Below are 19917 nucleotides of genomic sequence, written 5' to 3' on the forward strand. Positions count from 1 at the left end.
ACATTTCCTGCCAGGAACTGGATTGGCGAGGTAGTGGTACGTGGCATTGCCGACATCTGATTCTTAAAACAAGCTCGTTATAAAATGTCATTGCCCCCGTGTTTAGTTTTTTCAGAACAGAATTGCAGCGAGTTTGGGCTCGTTGCCTAGGGCTCCCTCATTAGTAAGTGCCAGAGCCAAGATTCAAACTCAGACCTGATTCTAAACCTGCACTCTCCCCTCCATTGCATCCATGGACTCAGGCAAAGAGTGAAGGATGCTTGGAAGAAGGATGCTTGGAAGAAAGGGATGCTTGGAGAGATGGGTCTTGATGTTTTGGCATTTTTACAGGTGGAGGTACTTAGGCCAAGGCAGGGGGGCTGGAGGTTCAGCACTCAGCAGGGGGTGGGACAGTAGTTCAAGGTAGGGTTCTGATGGTTGCTTGGGCCAAGCTCATCTTTTAAAAAATGAAGCTAAAATTCACTTGACATTAACCAGTTTACAGTGTGCAATTTAGTGGTATTTAGTCCATTCACAGTGTTGCCCAACCATCACCTCTACCTACTTCCAAGTATTTCATCACCTCCAAAGGAGACCCTGTATCTAGAGAGGGTTGCCCCCCATCTCCTGCTCCTCTTGTCCCCTGTCAATCACTAATCTATTCTCTGGCTATGGATTTACCTATTCTTGACATTTCTTAGAAACAGAATCATATCATGACCTTTTGTGTCTCACTTCTTTCACTTTGCATGTTTTCAAGGTTCATCCATGTTGAACAGTGTCTCTGCCCATCATTTCTTCATGGCTGAAAATTATTCCATCAAATGGAGTATTTTGTCTCCCCATTCATCTGTTAATGGATATTTGGGCTGTATTCATCTTTTGGCTGATTAGGAACACATCCAAGATCCATTTTTTAATTAACTCAAGCTGTTCATTCATTCACTGGCCCATCTGTAGAGATGGATGTTGAAGGCATGTAGGGGCCAAGATGCCGTGGGAAGCATGTGAGGAAGAAGGGAGCCAAGGTGGAATTCACCCTTGGGCGTGGGAAGAAGTGAGGTGTATACACAGCTTCTTAAACCCCGGCTTGCCTGAGAAGCTCTTTGTCCAACCTTCAGATTTCTGAGCCCTGCAGTAGACCAACCAAACTCACCAATGACCAAAGGTCGACATTCAGAGCATGTTTTTGATTATTTCCTCCTGAGCTTTTTTTTTTTGTCTTTTTAGGGCTGCACCCACAGCATACGGAGGTTCCCAGGCTAGGGTTCGAATTGGAGTTGTAGCCACAGCAATGCCAGATCCGAGCCGTGTCTGTCACCTACACTTCAACTCACAGGAACGCCAGATCCCTAACCCACTGAGCAACGCTGGGGTTTGAACCCATGTCCTCATGGATGCTTGTCAGATTAGATCCTGTTGAGCCATGACCAGAACTCCTTCTCCTGAGCTCTTTTTGGAGGAGTTATTGTTATTGAAATGCTCACTCCCTTAAGCTTCTCTGATCACTTAGCAAAAAATTGGGCTGCTTTGGTCTTAGCTGTGTCTGACTGAAGAGTCGGCTCCTACACAAGCTTTCCTGTGGCTCATTTGATTGACTGGGCATTACAGTTTTCTTTGGGGGAATGAAGAAGCAAAGAGAACTTTGGGGGAACAGGGAGGCCCCTTCTCATATGTGCTGAAACCTGATTTTGCATTCCTTTTATAGACAAAGGCAGGAAGAGGGAGGGGCCGATGGTCAGCTTCTCAGGGTTACATCTGATGTCTTTGGGGTGGTGCTGCTGTTACTACATGTATGAGTTCATGCTCATACTACTCACTACACTACGGGTCAGTAAATTGAGAGACAAGTTGTTGGGAAGGAATAGCAGAACGGTAAGATAGCAGAAAGCAAGCAGAATGATGAGATGGCGGACTGGCGTCCCCAAGAACCAGCTTGCGGGAATTAGAATTCAGGCTTCTTTTATACTAAGGGGGAGGAGGCGTGGTTGGTTGTTGCAAACTTCTTGGGGTCAGTATCCTTGCCTCTGTCTACACAGGTCAGTTCATGATGTTCCTGTGCACCTCCAACAAGACAGGTGTTATTCTCTGTTCTGCAACTTTTTATCTCTCTGTGAATGGAAAGGGGTTTACCTTTAAAGGTCAGAGCTGGGCTAGAGGCAACATTCTTCACTTGTAGCAAAAGCAATAGAATACAAGGGTTAAAGTGAAAGAAACAGACCCAGTATGGAGTCAGATTTGTTCTTCTCTATTACACTGCTAGCCAGATTGCCTCTATAAGCAGAGCTGCAGCTGCAGGAGGACTTTTGGTATCTACCAGCTGGAGTCATAAAGGGACTGGTTGGCAGCAATTTGCTTTCTGGAGTTCATTCCCTGAAGTCTTGGGCCCAGTGGTTACCACCTCCTCTTTGGTACACTGTTCTCTCCAGCCCCTGCCTCTCAGAGGGTAATTGAAGGTTAATCAGATATACTACTTCCTGCTTCTGTATCAGCTAGTTAATATGTCACTACATCCAGATTTTTTAAATGTCTAACATTTAAAGGAGCTTTGCTAGTGTTGAGAGTTTCAGGGAAGACACCCATGTTGAGGGATTATGAAAAAAAAAAAAAAGAAGGTTGATCATACAACCCAGTAGTCACACGCCTCCGTATTTAGCCAAATAAACTGAAGAGTAATGTCCACACAAAAACCTGCCCATAGATATATTTATAGCAGCTTTATTCATAATTGCCCAAACTTGGAAGCAACCAAGCAGTAGGTGAATAGATAAACTGTTGTCCATCCAGATGATGGAATCTTATTCAGCGACTAAAAGGAAATGAGCTGTTGAGCCATGAAAACACATGGAGGAATCTTAAATGCAAATGGCTAATTCAAAGAAGCCAGTCTGAAAAGGCTACCTGCTGAATGATTTCAATTATTTGACACTGTGGAAAAGGCAAAGCTATGGAGACAGTAAAAAGATTAGTAGGAGTTGCCAGGAGTTGCAGTGGAGCAGGGAGAGATGAATAGGTGGAATACAGAGGATTTTTAGGACAGTGGAGCTACTATTTGTGATACCAGAATAGTAGATACAAGTCATTATGCATTTGTATAAACCCATGCAACCGTACAGCACTAAGAGTGGTCTCTGACGTAAACCATGGGCTTTGGATGATAATGACGTGTCAGTGTAGGTTCATCAATTGTGACAAATGTCACTGTGGTGGGGGATGCAGATGGGGGAGAGGTTGTGCATGTGGGGTGCAGGGAATATATATGGGAATTCTCCGTGCTTTCTGCTCAATTTTCCTGTGAACCTAAAATTACTCTTTTTTTTTTTTTTTTTAAAAAGAGTAACACTATGCCTTTGTAGGCTGTATTAGTTTCCTTTTGCTGCTATAACAAAGTCATACAAATGTAGTGGCTTAAAAGGGCTCAACTATATTATCTGACAGTTCAGGAGAAGTCCAAAATGTTTTTTTGTTTGGTTTCATTTTTTTTCTGGCTGTCCCCACAGCACATGGAAGTTCTCAGGACAGGGATTGCGACCTATGCCACAGCTACATCAACGCCAGATCTTTAACCCACTGCCTCACAGCAGGAGTTCCTCCAAAATGGTTTTAACTGGGGTAAAATCAAGGTGGTAACAGGGCTATATTCCTGCTGGAGGCTCTTGGAGAGAATCTGTTCCTTCGCCCTCTCCAGCTTCTAGAGCCCATCGACCTTCCTTGGCTCATGACTTTCTCTCCATCTTCAAGCCAGTGGCATAGCATTTTCTAACCTACCTCTCTCTGACCATGCCCTCTGCTTTTGTCTTCCCATTTTCTCTCTGATTCCGAGCCGTCTCCCTATCTCATAAGGCTCCTTGTGATTACATTGGCCCCACCCAGATCATCCCGGGTCCCCTCCGCATCTCAAAGCCCTTGACCACAGCTGCAGAGTCCCTTTTGCCACGTAAGGTGACATATGCACTGGTTTTAGGGCTTAGGATGTGGTCATCTTTGGGGGAGAAGTCATTATTTTGTGTGCTGTGTATGCCCTTTATTTTATTTTTAAATGACTTTAATAACCCTGAGCACATCCAGTCAAGACCCAGACTGTGATTATGATCTCAGTGTGACAGTGGTGTGTGGCTTCTTGAAGAGAGATCCTATTTCCCTGCCCTGGAATCGAACCTGGGCCTCCTGGGTGAAAACCAAGAATCATAATTGTTAGGCCACCAGGGAATAGGGCTTCTATGCCCCTTAATTAAACTTTTTGGGGGGGCCCTATGGTCATTTCAGATAGGCAGTCCAGTCCCATTTCAAGACTGATCCCAGGCCATGTTCCAATTTATATTGGAGGCAGGGAGGCTGGTGAGGAAAAGAAATAAAGGAAATCCAGTTGGGTTCTGGATTTGACTGCAAGGATAAAGAACAGTGGTTTTGAGGAGGGGGGCCCACCTGAATTGTCTGGGGTATCTTTCCATTTAAGCATCCCAGATTCTGGCAACTCCTGTCTTGACACGCACATCCCTTCTGCCCCACCTGGCATCACCTGTCCATGATATATTGTGTATTTCTCACGTGTGGGGGCAGAAAACAAGATTGGCAGTGGTGCGTAGGGGTGGAAAGAACTTTGGCAGAAGAGGCTGGACTTTGTGTTGAGAAGGAGCTGGGGAGCTGGGGCTGGGGGAATACCCCAAGTGACATTGGCAATGATGGGCTGTGGGGAGGGATGGAAGGATGAGGTGAGTGGTCTTTCTGTTGCTATGGTTTTTGAGTTGTTGACCATGGGACTGAATGGGAAGCCTTGAAACATGCAAGGATGGAGGGTGCTGGACATGTCTGTGCCTCTGTGCTGGTCCTCCTCAGTGGGAGTTCACCATGACTGGCAGCTACAGAGGGCTGTTGAGTTCTAAAGCAGGTGAGACCAAGTCAGGTAAAGGGATGGATCAGTCCATGGCATAAGGAAGGCTCCCACAAGCTTCCTTTGATGGTTCCGTGGAGCTGAACCAATGAGTCATTTTCATTCTTTCTGGGAGTCTCTGAGGCAGGTATGGTTTCCCACAGGTGGCACTGTGATTTTTGCTGGAAGCGTCTCGTCCACAGCACGTGACTGTGTGAATGACGCTTGGCAGATGAAAAATCACTTTCTGCACGATTCACTCTATTGTTGCATTTGTAATACCTGGTCCTGTCACTCTGAATGTTATTTTGGAGATGGATGATGCAGATGGTTTTTTAAAGGCAGGGCATAATTAAGTAATTTTAGAAACCCATTCAGCGTTTTCCCTGTCAGTGCTGGCTCTCGTGTGGTTATGAGGGGTAGTGGGTGTACGCAAGCCGAGATGTCACAGCATCTATGAGAGTAAACAGCCGTGGATGAGTGTTTCATTCACTCACACTGGACAGCTTTTGATCAAATTGACCTCACTGAGATTGGAGTCCAGCTTCATTTCTCTCTTTTCCTTCAGGTTTCCTCCCCTCCCCCGCCCCCCCAGCCCCTGTTGAGTTTTGAAGGTCCCACTTGCTCAGTTCTCTGGATCTGCCACTTTTTGGCTCTGTGACCTCGAGCAAATGATCTTATTACTTTGAGATTCAGTTTCCTTATCTTCAAATAGCAATAGAAAACAACATCTGGAGTTCCCGTCGTGGCGCAGTGGTTAACGAATCCGACTAGGAACCATGAGGTTGCGGGTTCGGTCCCTGCCCTTGCTCAGTGGGTTAATGATCCGGCGTTGCCATGAGTTGTGGTGTAGGTTGCAGACGCGGCTTGGATCCCGCGTTGCTGTGGCTCTGGTGTAGGCCGGTGGCTACAGCTCCGATTCAACCCCTAGCCTGGGAACCTCCATATGCCGCGGGAGCGGCCCAAGAAATAGCAACAACAACAACAACAAGACAAAAAAAAAGAGATTTAGAAAACAACATCTTCCTCCCAGCATTGTTGGGGTGAAAAAAGAAGACATCAAATGTGAAACTTTAGTCCCTGGAAATAGTAGGTGATCAATAAATATTCATTTCCTTCTTCCTTTTTAGAGATGAGAAAATGGATGAGCCTGAGCTAACATGGTCTCACTGGTTGTCTTCAAATACTTCAAGGGCTGTCACGTAGCACAGAGGAAAGACACATTGCTTTGGTGCTCCAGAGAGCAGACCTGGAGCAAATGGGTCAAAACAGAAGGTAGACAGCTTTCAGCTCAACATAAGGAAAAGCTTTGGAGAGCTGTCTCATGGCCAGTGCAGTGGAGCTCACGAAGTAGTGAGCAACTGGTCCTGGAAGTATTCAGTCAGCATAGAATTTTCTCGCCAGTGCTGTTGGCCTTTGAAGCCAGATAATTCTTTGTTGTCAGGGGCTGTCATGTGCGTTGCAAGACGTTTACCCGCATCTCTGGCCTCTGCTCACTAGATGCTATTGGCAACCTCTGCCTTGCTCCCTGCCCTTCTTGTGACAACCAAAAATGTTTCCAGGTATCTCTGGGAAGGCAAAAGTATCCCTGATTGAGAAGCATCGAACTAGAGGCTAGATGACAGCAAACTAGACTTCCACTTCCCAAGGTCCCCTCCATCCGACCCCACACCGCATTCTTAACAACAATAGAATTCTTATGGTGGGTCAGTACGTACCATCGAGGCTTAAAGGTCTAACCCAGGTGACGTGGCGTAGTTCAGTTTGGGCCCTAGAGAGCAAGTGAAGCTCCCCTTCTGGGGGTGGTTTAATGGTTTACTGTTTATCGTGGTTTTGCAGGTCATGTTGGCGGCTTCCTACTGGTCCCTCCTGGCCCCAGCGGTGGAGATGGCCACATCCTCTGGCGGCTTTGGGGCCTTGGCCTTTTTCCCTGTGGCTGTTGGCTTCACCCTCGGAGCTGCTTTTGTCTACGTGGCGGACCTCCTGATGCCTCACCTGGTGAGCTCCGCGCCCCCTGGGGGCTCCGTGTCAGGATGTAGTCGAGCTCTGTGCTGTAGATGTACTTCTGTTCCAACTTGACATCCCTGGTCGTGTCTCTTAGGTAGCCAGTGATATTGAACTTGATTATTTCAAGCCACTTAGGGCTTTTATCTAGAGGAATTGGATTGCAACTTCATTCCCCAAAGAAAATAAGCTTTGCCGAGTATGACTCATCATCCCCTTAGTTATGTTATGGTAAAGTTCAGATTTTAAATGTCAGATCTCATCACAATTATAGAAAACAGCTGACGTCGTTCGAGGCGACACTGTACATAGGAGTGGACCTGACACTGGGAGAAGGGAGTGGCCGTGATGGTGATCCTGACCTTTAAAGAGCTTATGGTGTCACCAGGGAGATGACAACACACCCAGCTACCACCCAAGACCATGGGCAAGGGCTTTTTAACAGGAGGATGAGGTGGCTTGGGTTGGGGGAATGAGCATGTACTTGCTTGCAGAGAAGCATGATATACACACCAGCCTGAAGTCTGGCTGCGGTCACTGAACAGAGAGCCAAAGCCGGGCCCTGAACTCACGACCCAAGGCCGTTGGCTAAAATGGGGTTGGCCGAAGGGTCCATGTTGATAAAGATCCAGTGCAGGCACATGTCACCTTACCAGATGCTGTGTCCCAGCAAGTGCCAGAGGTGGCCAGAAGCCCCCCAGAGAGACCTGAGCTGGCGCCTGATATCCCTGCTTTCCCAGGAAGGGAGGAGGCACAGGAAGGACCATGTGGGGAGAGCCAAGTTCCTCTGCTGGATCGTCGGCTGGGCCTGTACCCCAGGAGGCAGGCTCACGTTCACTCCACTCCCCTGCCCACCTGCCTTCTTTCTCCCCCGCTGGGGAGGGAGGAGGAAGAATTCCTGGGCACTTGGCTCAGGCACTCCTGAGAAACTGATGACTCCTGTCCCAGAAAGACCCGCCTCTGGACCAAACAGCTGGGCGCGATGGTTGGGAAGAGAGCCATGCTATTGTCTCAGAGGAAAGACCACACGGCAGTTTTGTTCATTGAAAGCTTGCATGGCCGTGTCAATTTCTGCCCCCGGGACCCTCTGCTTCCTTGCCGTCAAATACGTCCGCTTGGTAACGGCTTTGAGAGGTCCTTCTTGTGACTGCCCTCACACGCCCCCCCCCCCCCCCCCCCCCCGGTTATGTGTACACTTGCTGTTGGAGTGTGTCCTCACCCTGGCGGGAAGATCTGGCAGCCAGTGGCCTTCACTCCTGATGAGCAGACAGGGGGCTGGCTCTGCACAGCCCCTGCTGGGTCTCCTCCTGCCCTGCCCACCTGGCTCCACCTGTGGGCTTCCAAGGCAGTATCTTGCAGAGGGCTCTTTGCAGTCGTGATGGGTCACCATTCCCTGGTCCTGGGGCCAGGAAGTGGGGAGGGCAGGTGTATTTGATCAGCTGTCTGAATGTTGAGGCTTTATCTGGGCAGTGCAAATAGTCATTGAGCAATTTGTTCTGTGCTGTGGTACTTTTTTTTCCCCCTCGTCTTTTTTTTAACCTCCTGCTTCCTTATTTATTCTACTGTATGCTTTCAATATAGAGAAGATTGCAGGGGAACGTCTTGGGTAGACTACACAGAAAATTAGGAAAGGGCTCCAGAAAAGGCATAATAACTGTTAACGCTCGGAACCTCGCTAAACGGGCAGAAAGATCAGCCTGGCAGCAAACATCTGTTCCAGCACATTTCGAAAGAAATTGGTTCTTGCTGTTGATGTGAGAAAGGCAGTTTGTCTTGGAAAGTCTTATAAACAGATAAGCATTATTTATAATTGCTGCAGTCACTGAATACAAAGGTGGTTGTACCATTGGTTCTTGGGAGCCGTCTGTCCACGCTGAGACGGGCTGAGGGTTTCCCTGGGTTGCATTATGACTTTGCTTACCCAGAGACGGCGGCAGCTTGGACCTATGGACGATGCTTGGCAGAATCTGAGTGAATGGGTTTACTTTTTTTTTTGTCTTTTTAGGGCTGCCTGCACCTGCAGCATATGGAAGTTCCCAGGCTAGGGGTTGAATTGGAGCTGCAGCTGCCGGCCTACACCAGAGCCACAGCAACACTGGATCTTTAACTCACTGAGGGAGGCCAGGGATCAAACCCACATCCTCATGGATGTTAGCTGAGTTTATTACCACTGAGCCACAATGAGAACTCCATGAGTGACTGGGTTTTGATCTTGAGTCTGTGTGGGTTGTCTAGCATTGGTTGAACGCCCCCAGGGAATACAGTCTTCTAGGGGTGTGGGGCGGGCGGCTAGAATTTGGTTTCAAACCCTCACTGCACTGGGAGTTTAGGAACCAGGAATTTTGTGGGTCAGCTCAGACCGAGATCTTTTCAGTTTCCCGTTCATTCCACTTTATGACAGAGCCCCACTGTTCGGAGTTCCCGTTGTGGCCCAGCAGGTTAAGAACCCGCATGAGGATGCGGGTTCAATCCCTGGCCTTGCTCAGTGAGTTAAGGATCCAGCATTGCCCCGAGCTGTGGCATAGGTCACAAATGTAGCTCAGGTCTGGCATTGCTGTGGCTGTGGTGGAGGCCAGCAGCTGCAGCTCCATTCAACCCCTAGTCTGGGAACTTCCATATGCTGCAAGTGCGGCCCTAAAAAAGACCAAAAAAAAAAAAGCCTCACGGCTCAGTCCAGGAACAGGACGAAGTCAGAACGGTGAAAGGCTTTGGCTGCAGTGACGATAGGGATGGACCATCCTGCAGCACAGCCCCGGGAGAAAGGGAGACCTGCCTGCAGAAAACCCCCTGATTTCCTTTCTGCCGTCTGGGACGGTGCGTGGAGTTTGACAGGTGAGAGGAAGGGAGCCCCTTCTCTGCCTTATTTCACGAGGGGGAAACGAGCCAGTGCGGACGGAGGCTGCTAAGGGCAGTCTGACCTGAGCCCTTGCCCATGGCTGTTCAAGCACAGGGTCCCAGCACCTGCCAATATGGGAGATGCCCATCCTGGTGATCTTTGTACATTCAGGACCCGAAGGGTGACCAGACTCGAGGCCATGGAAGGAAATGGTTAACAACTGACTCTGTCCAGTTCCGTTCATTCGGCCTTTCCGATGTATTTGTCCCGCTTTTGGAGTCGGAGCAGCTATTGCTCATGAAAAAGGTTTTACTCCTGACAGCCTGTCAGGTCGAACCCATTGTGGCTTCATTAACTTTGGATGCATCAAATCGCTCCCTGAAAGGGTGTTTATTTTCATTTATTTACCTGGGGATGGAGTAGAGAAAGCTCATGCACTCAGTGTTAATGGGCAATGAAGGGACCGGGCTTTACAGAGGCTTTGCCCAGTGACGTCCTCATCAAAGGGGGAAGAGGCGGGAGGAGGCGACGAAAGCGCCATCTGCCAGGCCCGGGAGGAGGGCTGGCGGGAGGGTGATGGCGGGGACCGAGCCCGCGCCCGTGAGCCTGACGCTCCGCTGTGGGTGTTGTAGGGAGGACGAGAGTGGACCTCGAACAGCCCTTTGGAGATGTCGGCCTTTCTTTTGTATTTGTTGTTCGGGGTGGCGGTGGGTGGGAAGTCTTCACCTTCAGTTTAAAGCAGTGGCTTTCTACTTGGAGGTGGAGGAGACGGGAGGAGGGCAGGTGTTTGTCTCCACGGTTTCACATCTTTCTTTTTAGTCGTATTAGTATTACATTAAAAAACAATGCAAACAGGAGTCCCCATTGTGGTCCAGCAGGTTAAGAACCCACGTGTTGTCCCTGAGGATGCGGGTTCAATCCCTGGCCTCGCTCAGTGGGTTCAGGATCCAGCGTTGCCGTGAGCTACAGCGTAGGTCGAAGATGCAGCTCAGATCTGGCATTGCTGTGGTATAGACCTCCAGCTGCAGCTCCAATTGGACCCCCAGCCTGGGAACTTCCATATGCTGTGGGTGTGACCCTAAAAAGGGAAGAAAAAAAAACAACGAAAAAACCCCCCAAAACCCCAAAAAACAAAAAAACTAAACCTGACAAAAATATCTCATTATAAAAAGTAAACAGAATTGTATGTGAAATCTTTTCTTTCTTTTTTTTTTCTTTTTCTTTTCTAGGGCCGTGCCCACGGCATATGAAGGTTCCCAGGCTAGGGGTCTAATCAGAGCTATGGCTGCCAGCCTACGCCACAGCCACAGCAATGCCAGATCCGAGCCTCGTCTGCAACCTACACCAAAGCTCACAGCAACGCTGGATCCTTAACCCACTGAGCGAGGCCAGGGATCAAACCTGCAACCTCATGGTTCCTAGTCGGGTTTGTTAACCACTGAGCCCGACAGGAACTCCTGAAAGCTTTTCTTCTTTGCTATAGACCGTGTCCTCCTCAAATTCTTACGTTGACCGTAATGTCCGACGTGGGGCCTTTTGAAGCTGATCCGTCCCGAGGGTGGAGCCCTCATGAAAGGGCTGAGCGTCCTCACGAAGGAGACCTCAGCGAGCTCCCTTGCTCCTTCTGTCACATCAGGACACACACACACCGTCTGTGAACCAGGAAGCAGGCTCTCCCCAGGCACTGGATCTGCTGGCACTTTGACCCTGGGCTTCGCAGCCTCTAGAATTGCCAGCAATGAATTTCTGTTGTTTATAAGCCACTCGGTCAGTGGTAATTTGTTAGAGCAGCCTGAACGGAGTAAGATGCTCCTGCAGTTCTGAACTCTTCCCAGACCAGACAGGCCACCGGCATTATTTTCATGGGCATCCTTCTAGATTTTTTTTTCCTTTTCTCTTTTTTTTTCCTTTAAGAAAACGAGTTATGTTGTATCTTATAAATATTGAACTATAAAAACTTTCCCCTATGCTTGTTTTGTTCCAGTGTGCTTTAAATCAGCTCTCTAGCAGCAAGAATCCTCACTCATTTACTTTAACTTCCTTGTCTTTACCTGTGTCTGTGCGTGCGTAGACTTTTACGCAGTCGGAATCCGCCCCTGCGTTCTCGCTCGTGTGTTACCTTTAAAACTTGAAATGCTTTTTATCTGCAGTCATTTTCGTACCTGTCCAGCATCCCACCGTCTTTGCAGGTCCACTTCTCTATCACTGAGGAATTTGATTTCTCTGGGCTTTTGCATGTGTATATCTGTGCATCTGGAAATGTGATTTTGTTGTGTGTTTTCCGAAAAAACAAGTGGTAACATACTGGCAGTGTTGTTGCTACTCGCTTTTCTAGCTTTGCTTTATGTCTTGGCAGTCGTCTCTCTGCCAGGAGATGTGAGCTCCCCCTCCCTCCCTTCCCTCTCAGGATTTGACATCCAAAGATGCTGCTGGAGAGAAGGGAAGGTGGTGGCATCTGACTCTGCCTGAGACTGTCCTTCATAGAGAGAGTGGCTGATGGTCCTTCCTGCACCGGCTCCGGGGCAGGGAGGCCAGCAAGCCACAGGGCTCACCTTCCCCTGAGTGCCCTCCTTAATACATCTGTGTCCCAGTCTTGTTCAGTTTCTCTTAGTTTTCGCCATGATGGCAAAGAAGATGTCTCTGCTGAAAATTTACTTAAACTAGCAGGATGTGCACATACTTTTTTTTTTTTTTTGGCTGCAGCATGCAGCAGTTTGATGTGGGATCTCAATTCCCAGACTGAGGATCAAACCTGGGCTGCAGTGGTGCAAGCCCCAAATCCTAACCACTCGACTACCAGGGAACTCCCCATTTGTGCGCATACTGTTTTTTTTTTTCTTTTTTGTCGTTTTTTTTTTTTTCTTTTTTGTCGTTTTAGGGACACACCCTCAGCTTATGGAAGTTCCCAGGCTAGGGATCGAATCAGAGCTATAGCTGCTGGCCTACACCACAGCCACATCCACTGCCAGATAACAAGCCCCATCTGTGCCACATCTCACGGCAATGGCAGATCTTTAACCTACTGAGTGAGGCCAAGGATCGAACCTGCATTCTCATGGTTACTAGGTGGGTTTTTTACTGCTGAGCTGAGCCACAACAGGAACTCCTGTACACATACTTTTAATAGGCACTTAAGGTTACTGGGGTGAATATCCAGCCGCTGGAGTTGCTGTGAGGGAGCATGTATGACCACTGTCTGGAAGTGACAGATGGTGCAGGAGGCGATTATTTTTCCCCTAGTCAGGTGATGCATGGATTCCTCTCCTTCGTAGATTTTCTCTCCATCTTTTTTTTTTTTTGGTCTTTTCAGGGCCACACTTGTGGCATCTGGAGGTTCCCAGGCTAGGGGTGGAAATGGAGCTGCAGCTGCCAGCCTACACTGTAGCCACGGCAACGCAAGATCTGAGCCGGATCTGCGACATACACCACAGCTCACAGCAATGCTGGATCCTTAACCCACTGAGCGAGGCCAGGGATCAAACCCACATCCTCGTGGATGCTAGTCGAGTTCATTAACCACTGAGCTACGACAGGAACTCTGATTTTCTCTCCATCTTTAGCATCCTGATCCTACTTTGTGAAAGAATACCTGGGGAGGAGAGAGAGAGATGGGAGGGAACAAGAATATCCTACGGAAGGAGAAACCGCAGTGACGTCACCTGTAGAGCTTGAGCATAAGCCTGATATTGTCAGGCAAGCCTGACTAGCTTTGCACTGGAAACTGGCCCTCTGCCTCAGTTCTAACATTTCCTTCTTCTTTTTAGACTTGCTGTGGTTTGAGATACGCAGTTCTACTTGATGCTCTAAGGTGCATCGTGGGCTTGGTGGGTTGCTGATATTTTGGCTGGGCTGGAGAGAGCCTCCCCTTAGCAGTGGCATTGGGTTCCTCTGGCCTGGGGACATGACTGTGTCGTCGGAGGGGCTGGGCGTGGGGGTGGCTCAGACAGCCCCACGGTCTGTGGAACCAGGTCCCAGAGGGATGCAGTTTTGGCAGATAGGTCCTTTGCCGTAGGCCCTTCCCCATGTGCTATGAGCAGAGAGCTGGCACCCCAGTCCCCCCGGGCCTCAAGGACCCATTTCCAAGGTGCCTGAGGAAGCCATGGCTGAGGTTGTTTCTTTTGCCCTTGGATGCATCCTGCAGCCTCCTGTGACTTAGGAAGAAGCTCAGGTGTCGGTTGTGGTCCCGTCGGCACGCAAAGGGGCTCCGAAGGGGGTGGAGGGGGTCTCTGAGCGCCGTGTGCTTGCTAATTCTCAGCGGAAGCAGCGGGTTAACCGTCCCATGGGTGCCTTTGCTGTGCCTTCCTCTCCATCTGCTCCTGCTGATTTCCTGGACTGGTGGCGACTGCTACTCTACTCTTCTGCATCCCTGGGTGTGTCAGCTGTGCACACAGCCTGGCTAGTTGAGGCTGCAGGACACATACATGTGGCTTTACAGCCCATGGCAGAGAGCATCTGTGAGGGCCCACCCAGAGTTTGGAAACCCACCTCTGTGGGTGATGTGTATTCATTGGGTCTGGCATGAACGCACACCCCTGCACACGCACATACACACGTGCGCACGTGCACACACACAAGGCACAGGAAGCAGCCACTTCAGTGCAGGTTGGCTTGCTGAAGAGGGCTCCCTAGGCACGAACGATTCTTGTTATTTGAATAAAGTGGTGGGAGCTCTTAAATGCACGTAGTAGGCACAGCTGGAAACTTCTAAGACCTGAACTTCCTTCTCCATGTTTAGAAGACCTTTTCATACTTTAGACCACAAAGGGGTGACCGAGTACTGCCATCTGTTGAGCCAGGCAACACGTATCCAGAAATCCCCATCTAGAGAGATACGTAGAAAGCACCACGGGAATGTATCAACCAGTGGATGTCTGGCGAAGATGACTTAGGAGGCTGGCTGGCTAAAGGAACTGGGTGTGCGTTTAATCCTAATTCCTTCCTCCCGAGGGTGGCGGGGTGTGGCTGGTGACTCACAGCTGTATCCTCACCGGGCGGCTGGTGCATCAGTGCCCAGTAGAGCGGGTCCTGGCCATGCCTGTCCCATCCGTCTCCCCTCATATGGTGGTTGGTGACAGTGTAGACCATAGACCTCAAAGGGAGTTAGAGTTCTGGTATCAAAGCAGAAAAGAAGGAGTGAAGTCTGGGGGTGGAGATGTTGGTTTGACCAGTTCTTAGAGAAGAAGGAGTTGGATGAAGGCCGCTGGAAAAGCCAAGACATTGTTCTCTCCTTCGCCCAGCCCTGGGGAATGAATGACCGAGGCAGTGATAGGAGTAGATGGAAGCTCCCACTGGAGAGGCCCTGCGTGTTCCTGGCCTGCGATTCCTTTTGTCCTGGTCTTTGAGCTGGGGGGGTGGGGGAGGGCTTTTCCCTCCCTGGGAGGGAAAATGTGTGGGAGAAGCACATTGTGTCTCCGCCCCGTGTCTCAGAAGCACTTTGTGTCTCCAGCCGGTCCCCTCTGCAGCCTCCCTTTTCCAATCACATGGGTGAGCAATAGGAGGACTTCCCCTGCGCTGACTGAGACAGAAGTGTTTGGAATGTAATGCAAAACCCAATGCACCCTCACGGATACGATGGCTGATGGCATGGTCCACAGCTCCCAGCACTGCCTCCAGCCTTGGCAGCTTCTCCGCCATTTACCCTGAACGGTGGGGTGGGTGTGTTCCTTCCCCAGAAAGGTTCCCTGGCCGCCCCTGGGCCTCGCTTCCCCTTGGCCCCTCCCCCATCTCAGCCCTTCTCTCCCCTGTGCTGTCATCACGGGTGGACCCGATTATTTGTGGCCTGAAGGCAAGGACGAGGAAAGGGGCAGGTCTGCTCTGGTCCCCCCCACCCCCCCCTCGCCGTGACCTTGATACCCACACAGTCCCTGGGGCATAGAAGGTCTTCAGGGGGTATTTGTTGAATGTTTGGGTGGATGGAGATGTTGGGGAGATCAAAGGAGATCATCTTTATGAAAACTTCTTACAGCTTCATGTCGAACCTGCTTTACAACTGTGGCTTGTTTTCTGGAAGCGGATCCACGCTCCTGGGCAATGGACTACATTTTTGGCACTACTGGCTTTAGGCACAGGTTGTTAAACATGTAGGGGAAAAAGATAGACAAACTGAATCTGAAATTTGAATCTGTTATAGGATGTTTCATGCTTTCTTTAATTGTGTCTTTTTTTTTTTTTTAAGGGAGGTTAAAAAAAAAACCTCCCTTAAAATATGGAGGTTCCCAGGCTAGGGGTCGAATCGGAGCTGTAGCTGCCGGCCTACACCACCGCCACAGCAACAGCAGATCAGAGCCACATCTGTGACCTACACCACAGCTCACGGTAATGCCAGATCCTTAACCCACTGAGCGAGGCCAGGGATCAAACCCACATCCTCATGGACCCTAGTTGGGTTCGTTATTGCCGAGCCATGACAGGAACTCCTTTCTTTACCTTCTTAATTATGTTTGCCTAAGAATCTAATGACTTAGACTGCTGTTTAGAGTAAACATTTTCAGAGCAATGCGACCAGGAAGCAGGAAGTGTGTTAGAAGGGAGGTGGGGCAGGGCGGGGGAGGGAGCAGGGAAGTTGCCTTTGGGGCTGTAGAAAAATATTGACACCTGAACCGCCCTCTGGAAGCTCCGATTCATGGTGGGGGAGGCTAGGTTTCCAAATGAAAACATCCCCACAAAGGCCCTGATGTTCAGCCAGGGTTGGTGACCACTGACTGAAGGCGACTTATAACTTGCTTTTAGTCAAAGGCTGTTTTGTAGATGCTTCGCTGCAATTCAGGTACCTTTTTCTCTCCCTTGGAAGCCAAAGTCGTCTTATTGCAAAAGGCAATAAGTGAAGAGGCAAAGAAGGGCTTCCTGCAGGAGATTAAGGGAAGTCTCAAGATGAAAGAGGGGAAAAGACCTGGTTCTCTGGGTTGCAAGCTTCAGAGCGCACCGACATCGCCCGGGAGACTTAAAAAATGCAGGTGCCCGGCCCCGCCCCAGACTCATGACTTACGAACTCTTGGGGTGAGGCCGAGGTATCTGCATTTTAAAATAGGTCTCTAGGGTGTTCCCTTCGTGGCTCAGTGGTTAACGAACCCAACTAGGATCCATGAGGTTTCAGATTCGATCCCTGGCCTCACTCAGTGAGTTAAGGATCTGGGATTGCCATGACCTGTGGTGTAGGTCACAGACGCGGCTCGGATCCGGAGTTGCTGTGGCTGTGGTGTAGGGCGTAGGCCGGCACCTGCGGCTCTGATTCCACCCCCAGCCTGGGAACCTCCATATACTAAGGGTGTGGCCCTAAAAAAAAAATAGATCTCTAGGCGATTGTGGTGCTCAGCAAAATGAAAGAATCACAGAGCAGCCTGGAAAAAGTTTGCTGGAGGAGTCTGGGAAGCTGAAGCACGAGAGGGACACAGATAGAAAACTTGGGGGTGGGGTAGTCCAAGACCTCTGGTATCGCAGGGTCTCCTTAAAAAATGGATTTTCTAGGACACAAATGAATGTCTTTACATAACAGAGACAGACTCACAGACACAGACTCACAGACATTGGCCGCTTGTTACCAAAGGGGAAAAGGGGTGGGAGGGATAAATTCGGAGTTGGGATTAGCAGATACAAACTTCTATGTTTAATGCAGGTACATAGCAAGCTTCTACTGTAGAACAGCACCGGGAACTACATTCAGGGTCTCGGAATAAACCTGTAATGGAAGAGAATATGAAAAAAGAATATGTATATACAGGAGTTCCCACTGTGGTGCAGTGCGTTAAGAATCCGACTGCAGCAGCTTGGGTCACTGCAGAGGCACAGGTTCAGTCCCGGCCTGACATAGTGGGTTAAAAGATCCAACATTGCTGCAGCTCTTAATCCCTGGTCTAAGAACTTCCTTATGCCATGGATGCGGCCATAAAAATAAAAAAGAATATGTGTTTTATATATATGTGTGTGTGTGTGTGTGTGTGTGTATATACATGTATGTCTATGTATCACTGATTCACTTTGCTGTGCACCTGATACTAACACAACCTTGTAAATCAACTATACAAAAAATATTGTTTATTTATTTATTTTATTGTTATTTCCCCAATACAGTTTTTTTTCTACTGTACAGCATGGTGACCCAATTACACATACATGTATACATTTATTTTCTCACATTATCATGCTCCATCATAAGTGACCAGACGTAGTTCCCAGTGCTACCCAGCAGGATCTCATCGCTAATCCATTCCAAAGGCAATAGTCTGCATCTATGAACCCCAAGCTCCCCATCCATCCCACTCTCTCCCCCTCCCCTTTGGCAACCACAAGTCTATTCTCCAAGTCCAAAGCTTCATTTGTGCCATATATTAGATTCCAGATATGTGATATCATATGGTATTTGTCTTTCTTTTTCTGACTTGCTTCACTCAGTATGAGAGTCTCTAGTTCCATCCATGTTGCTGCAAATGGCATTATTTTGTTTTTTCAAAAACATATTTTTTAAATTGGTGCGAAATTCACATCACATAAAATTTACCATTTTATTTTGTCTTTTGAGGGCCGAACCTGTGGCATATGGACGTTCCCAGGCTAGGGGTCGAATCGGAGCTGTAGCTGCCGGCCTAGACCACAGCCACAGCAACGCCAGATCCAAGCTGCATCTTCCACCTACACCACAGCTCATGGCAACACTGGATCCTTAACCCATTGAGCACGGCCAGGGATTGAACCTGCATCCTTATGGATGCTAGTCAGGGTCATTACTACTGAGCCACCGTGAGAACTCCGAAATAGCCATTTTAAAGTGCACAATTCAGTGACATTTGGTACCTTCACAGTTTTGTGTAACCAACACTGCTATCTAGTTCCAAAACATTTTCATCCCCCCAGAAGGAAATCCCCATCCCCATTAAGTAATCACCCCTATTCCCCGCTCACCTGTAACCCCTGGTAACCACGAATCTATTTTCTGTGTCTCTCGATTTACCCATTTTTGGCTGTTTCATGTAAATGCAGTCATACAGTCTGTGACCTTTTGTGTCTGGTTTCTTTCCCTCAACGTCATGTTTTCAAGGTTCATCCACGTTTTTCCCTGTGTCAGAACTGCATTCCTTTATATGCCTGAGAATTCCACTGTATGTAAATGCCATTGTTTATTGTTACTTGTCCACTGATGGACATTGGGGTTGTTTCCACCTTTTGACGATTGTGAGTGGTGCTACCATGATTGTGGGTGTGTAGGATTTGTTTGAACACCCTGATTCTCAGTCCTTTCTGGTAGATATCACCATCTCCTTCTAAGCAATGGTTAAATCAGATCAGTCCAGGCAGCAAGGCTGGCAGCCCAGGTCACCCACCATTTGTCAGAGTAACACGTGCAAAGCTCTCCGGAGTTCAGAATGAGGAATGGCCAGAGGGAGGGGAGCTGTGGTGGGGGCTGGGCAGGGCCAGTGTGGTCCTGTTTGGCCATAGCTTCAGGCTGCCTTTGATTTTAAGTGCCTTTTCTCTGCAAGATTACAACGGAAACAGCAAGAATAATCTTATTAAAAATACATTTCTGTTTTTAGATTACCCAGATAAGTGATAGCATGTGACGTTTGTGTCTCACTGTCTAACTTCACTTAGCATGGTAATTTCTAGGTCCGTTCATGTTGCTGCCATAATTTCGTTCCTTTTTATGGCTGAGTAATATTCCATCGTGCATCAGTACCACATCTTCTTTATCCACTCCTCTGTCGATGGTCATTTAGTTTGCTTACAATGAACTTCTTTGCAGAACAGAAACTGACTCATGGACGTTGAAAAAATTATGGTTACCAAAGGAGACAGGTCGGGGTGGGGGTAGGCTGGAGGTTTGGGATGGAAATGTTATAAAATTGGATTGTGATGATGGTTGTACAACTATAAATGTAGTAAAATTTATTGAGTTTTTAAAAAATCATTTCTGACCATTCACTCCCCATTTCAGATCATTTGCCATCCTCCCATAGGGTCTAGGCCTTTTTATCTTTTTTCTTCTTTATTTAACATAGACTTTCTTTCTATTTTTTTTGTTTTGTTTAGTTTTTTTGTTTTTTGTCTTTATACCATTTCTAGGGCCGCTCCCACAGCATATGGAGGTTCCTAGGCTAGGGGTCGAATTGGAGCTGTAGCTGCCAGCCTACACCACAGCCACAGCAATTCAGGGTCCGAGACGTGTCTGCAGCCTACACCACAGCTCATGGCAATGCCGGATCCTTAACCCACTGAGCAAGGCCAGGGCTCGAACCTT

The 19917-nt window shown here is 48.6% G+C and overlaps 1 protein-coding gene across 3 annotated transcripts in view; it reads left to right on the plus strand.

Annotated features, from left to right (window-relative positions):
- Positions 1 to 19917, plus strand: part of SLC39A11 (solute carrier family 39 member 11) — a 369112-nt gene that overhangs the window by 40615 nt on the left and 308580 nt on the right. For 2 of the 3 annotated variants that reach the window (XM_047758793.1, XM_047758794.1), the window contains exon 4: positions 6689 to 6847. The exons of the other annotated variant lie outside the window; for it this stretch is intronic. In XM_047758793.1, coding sequence (XP_047614749.1) covers positions 6689 to 6847 — 159 coding nt within the window. The remainder of the gene's footprint in view (positions 1 to 6688; positions 6848 to 19917) is intronic. 3 annotated transcript variants of the gene reach the window in all.

Source organism: Phacochoerus africanus, chromosome 14 (genome assembly GCF_016906955.1).
Source record: "Phacochoerus africanus isolate WHEZ1 chromosome 14, ROS_Pafr_v1, whole genome shotgun sequence".
NCBI lineage: Eukaryota > Metazoa > Chordata > Mammalia > Artiodactyla > Suidae > Phacochoerus > Phacochoerus africanus.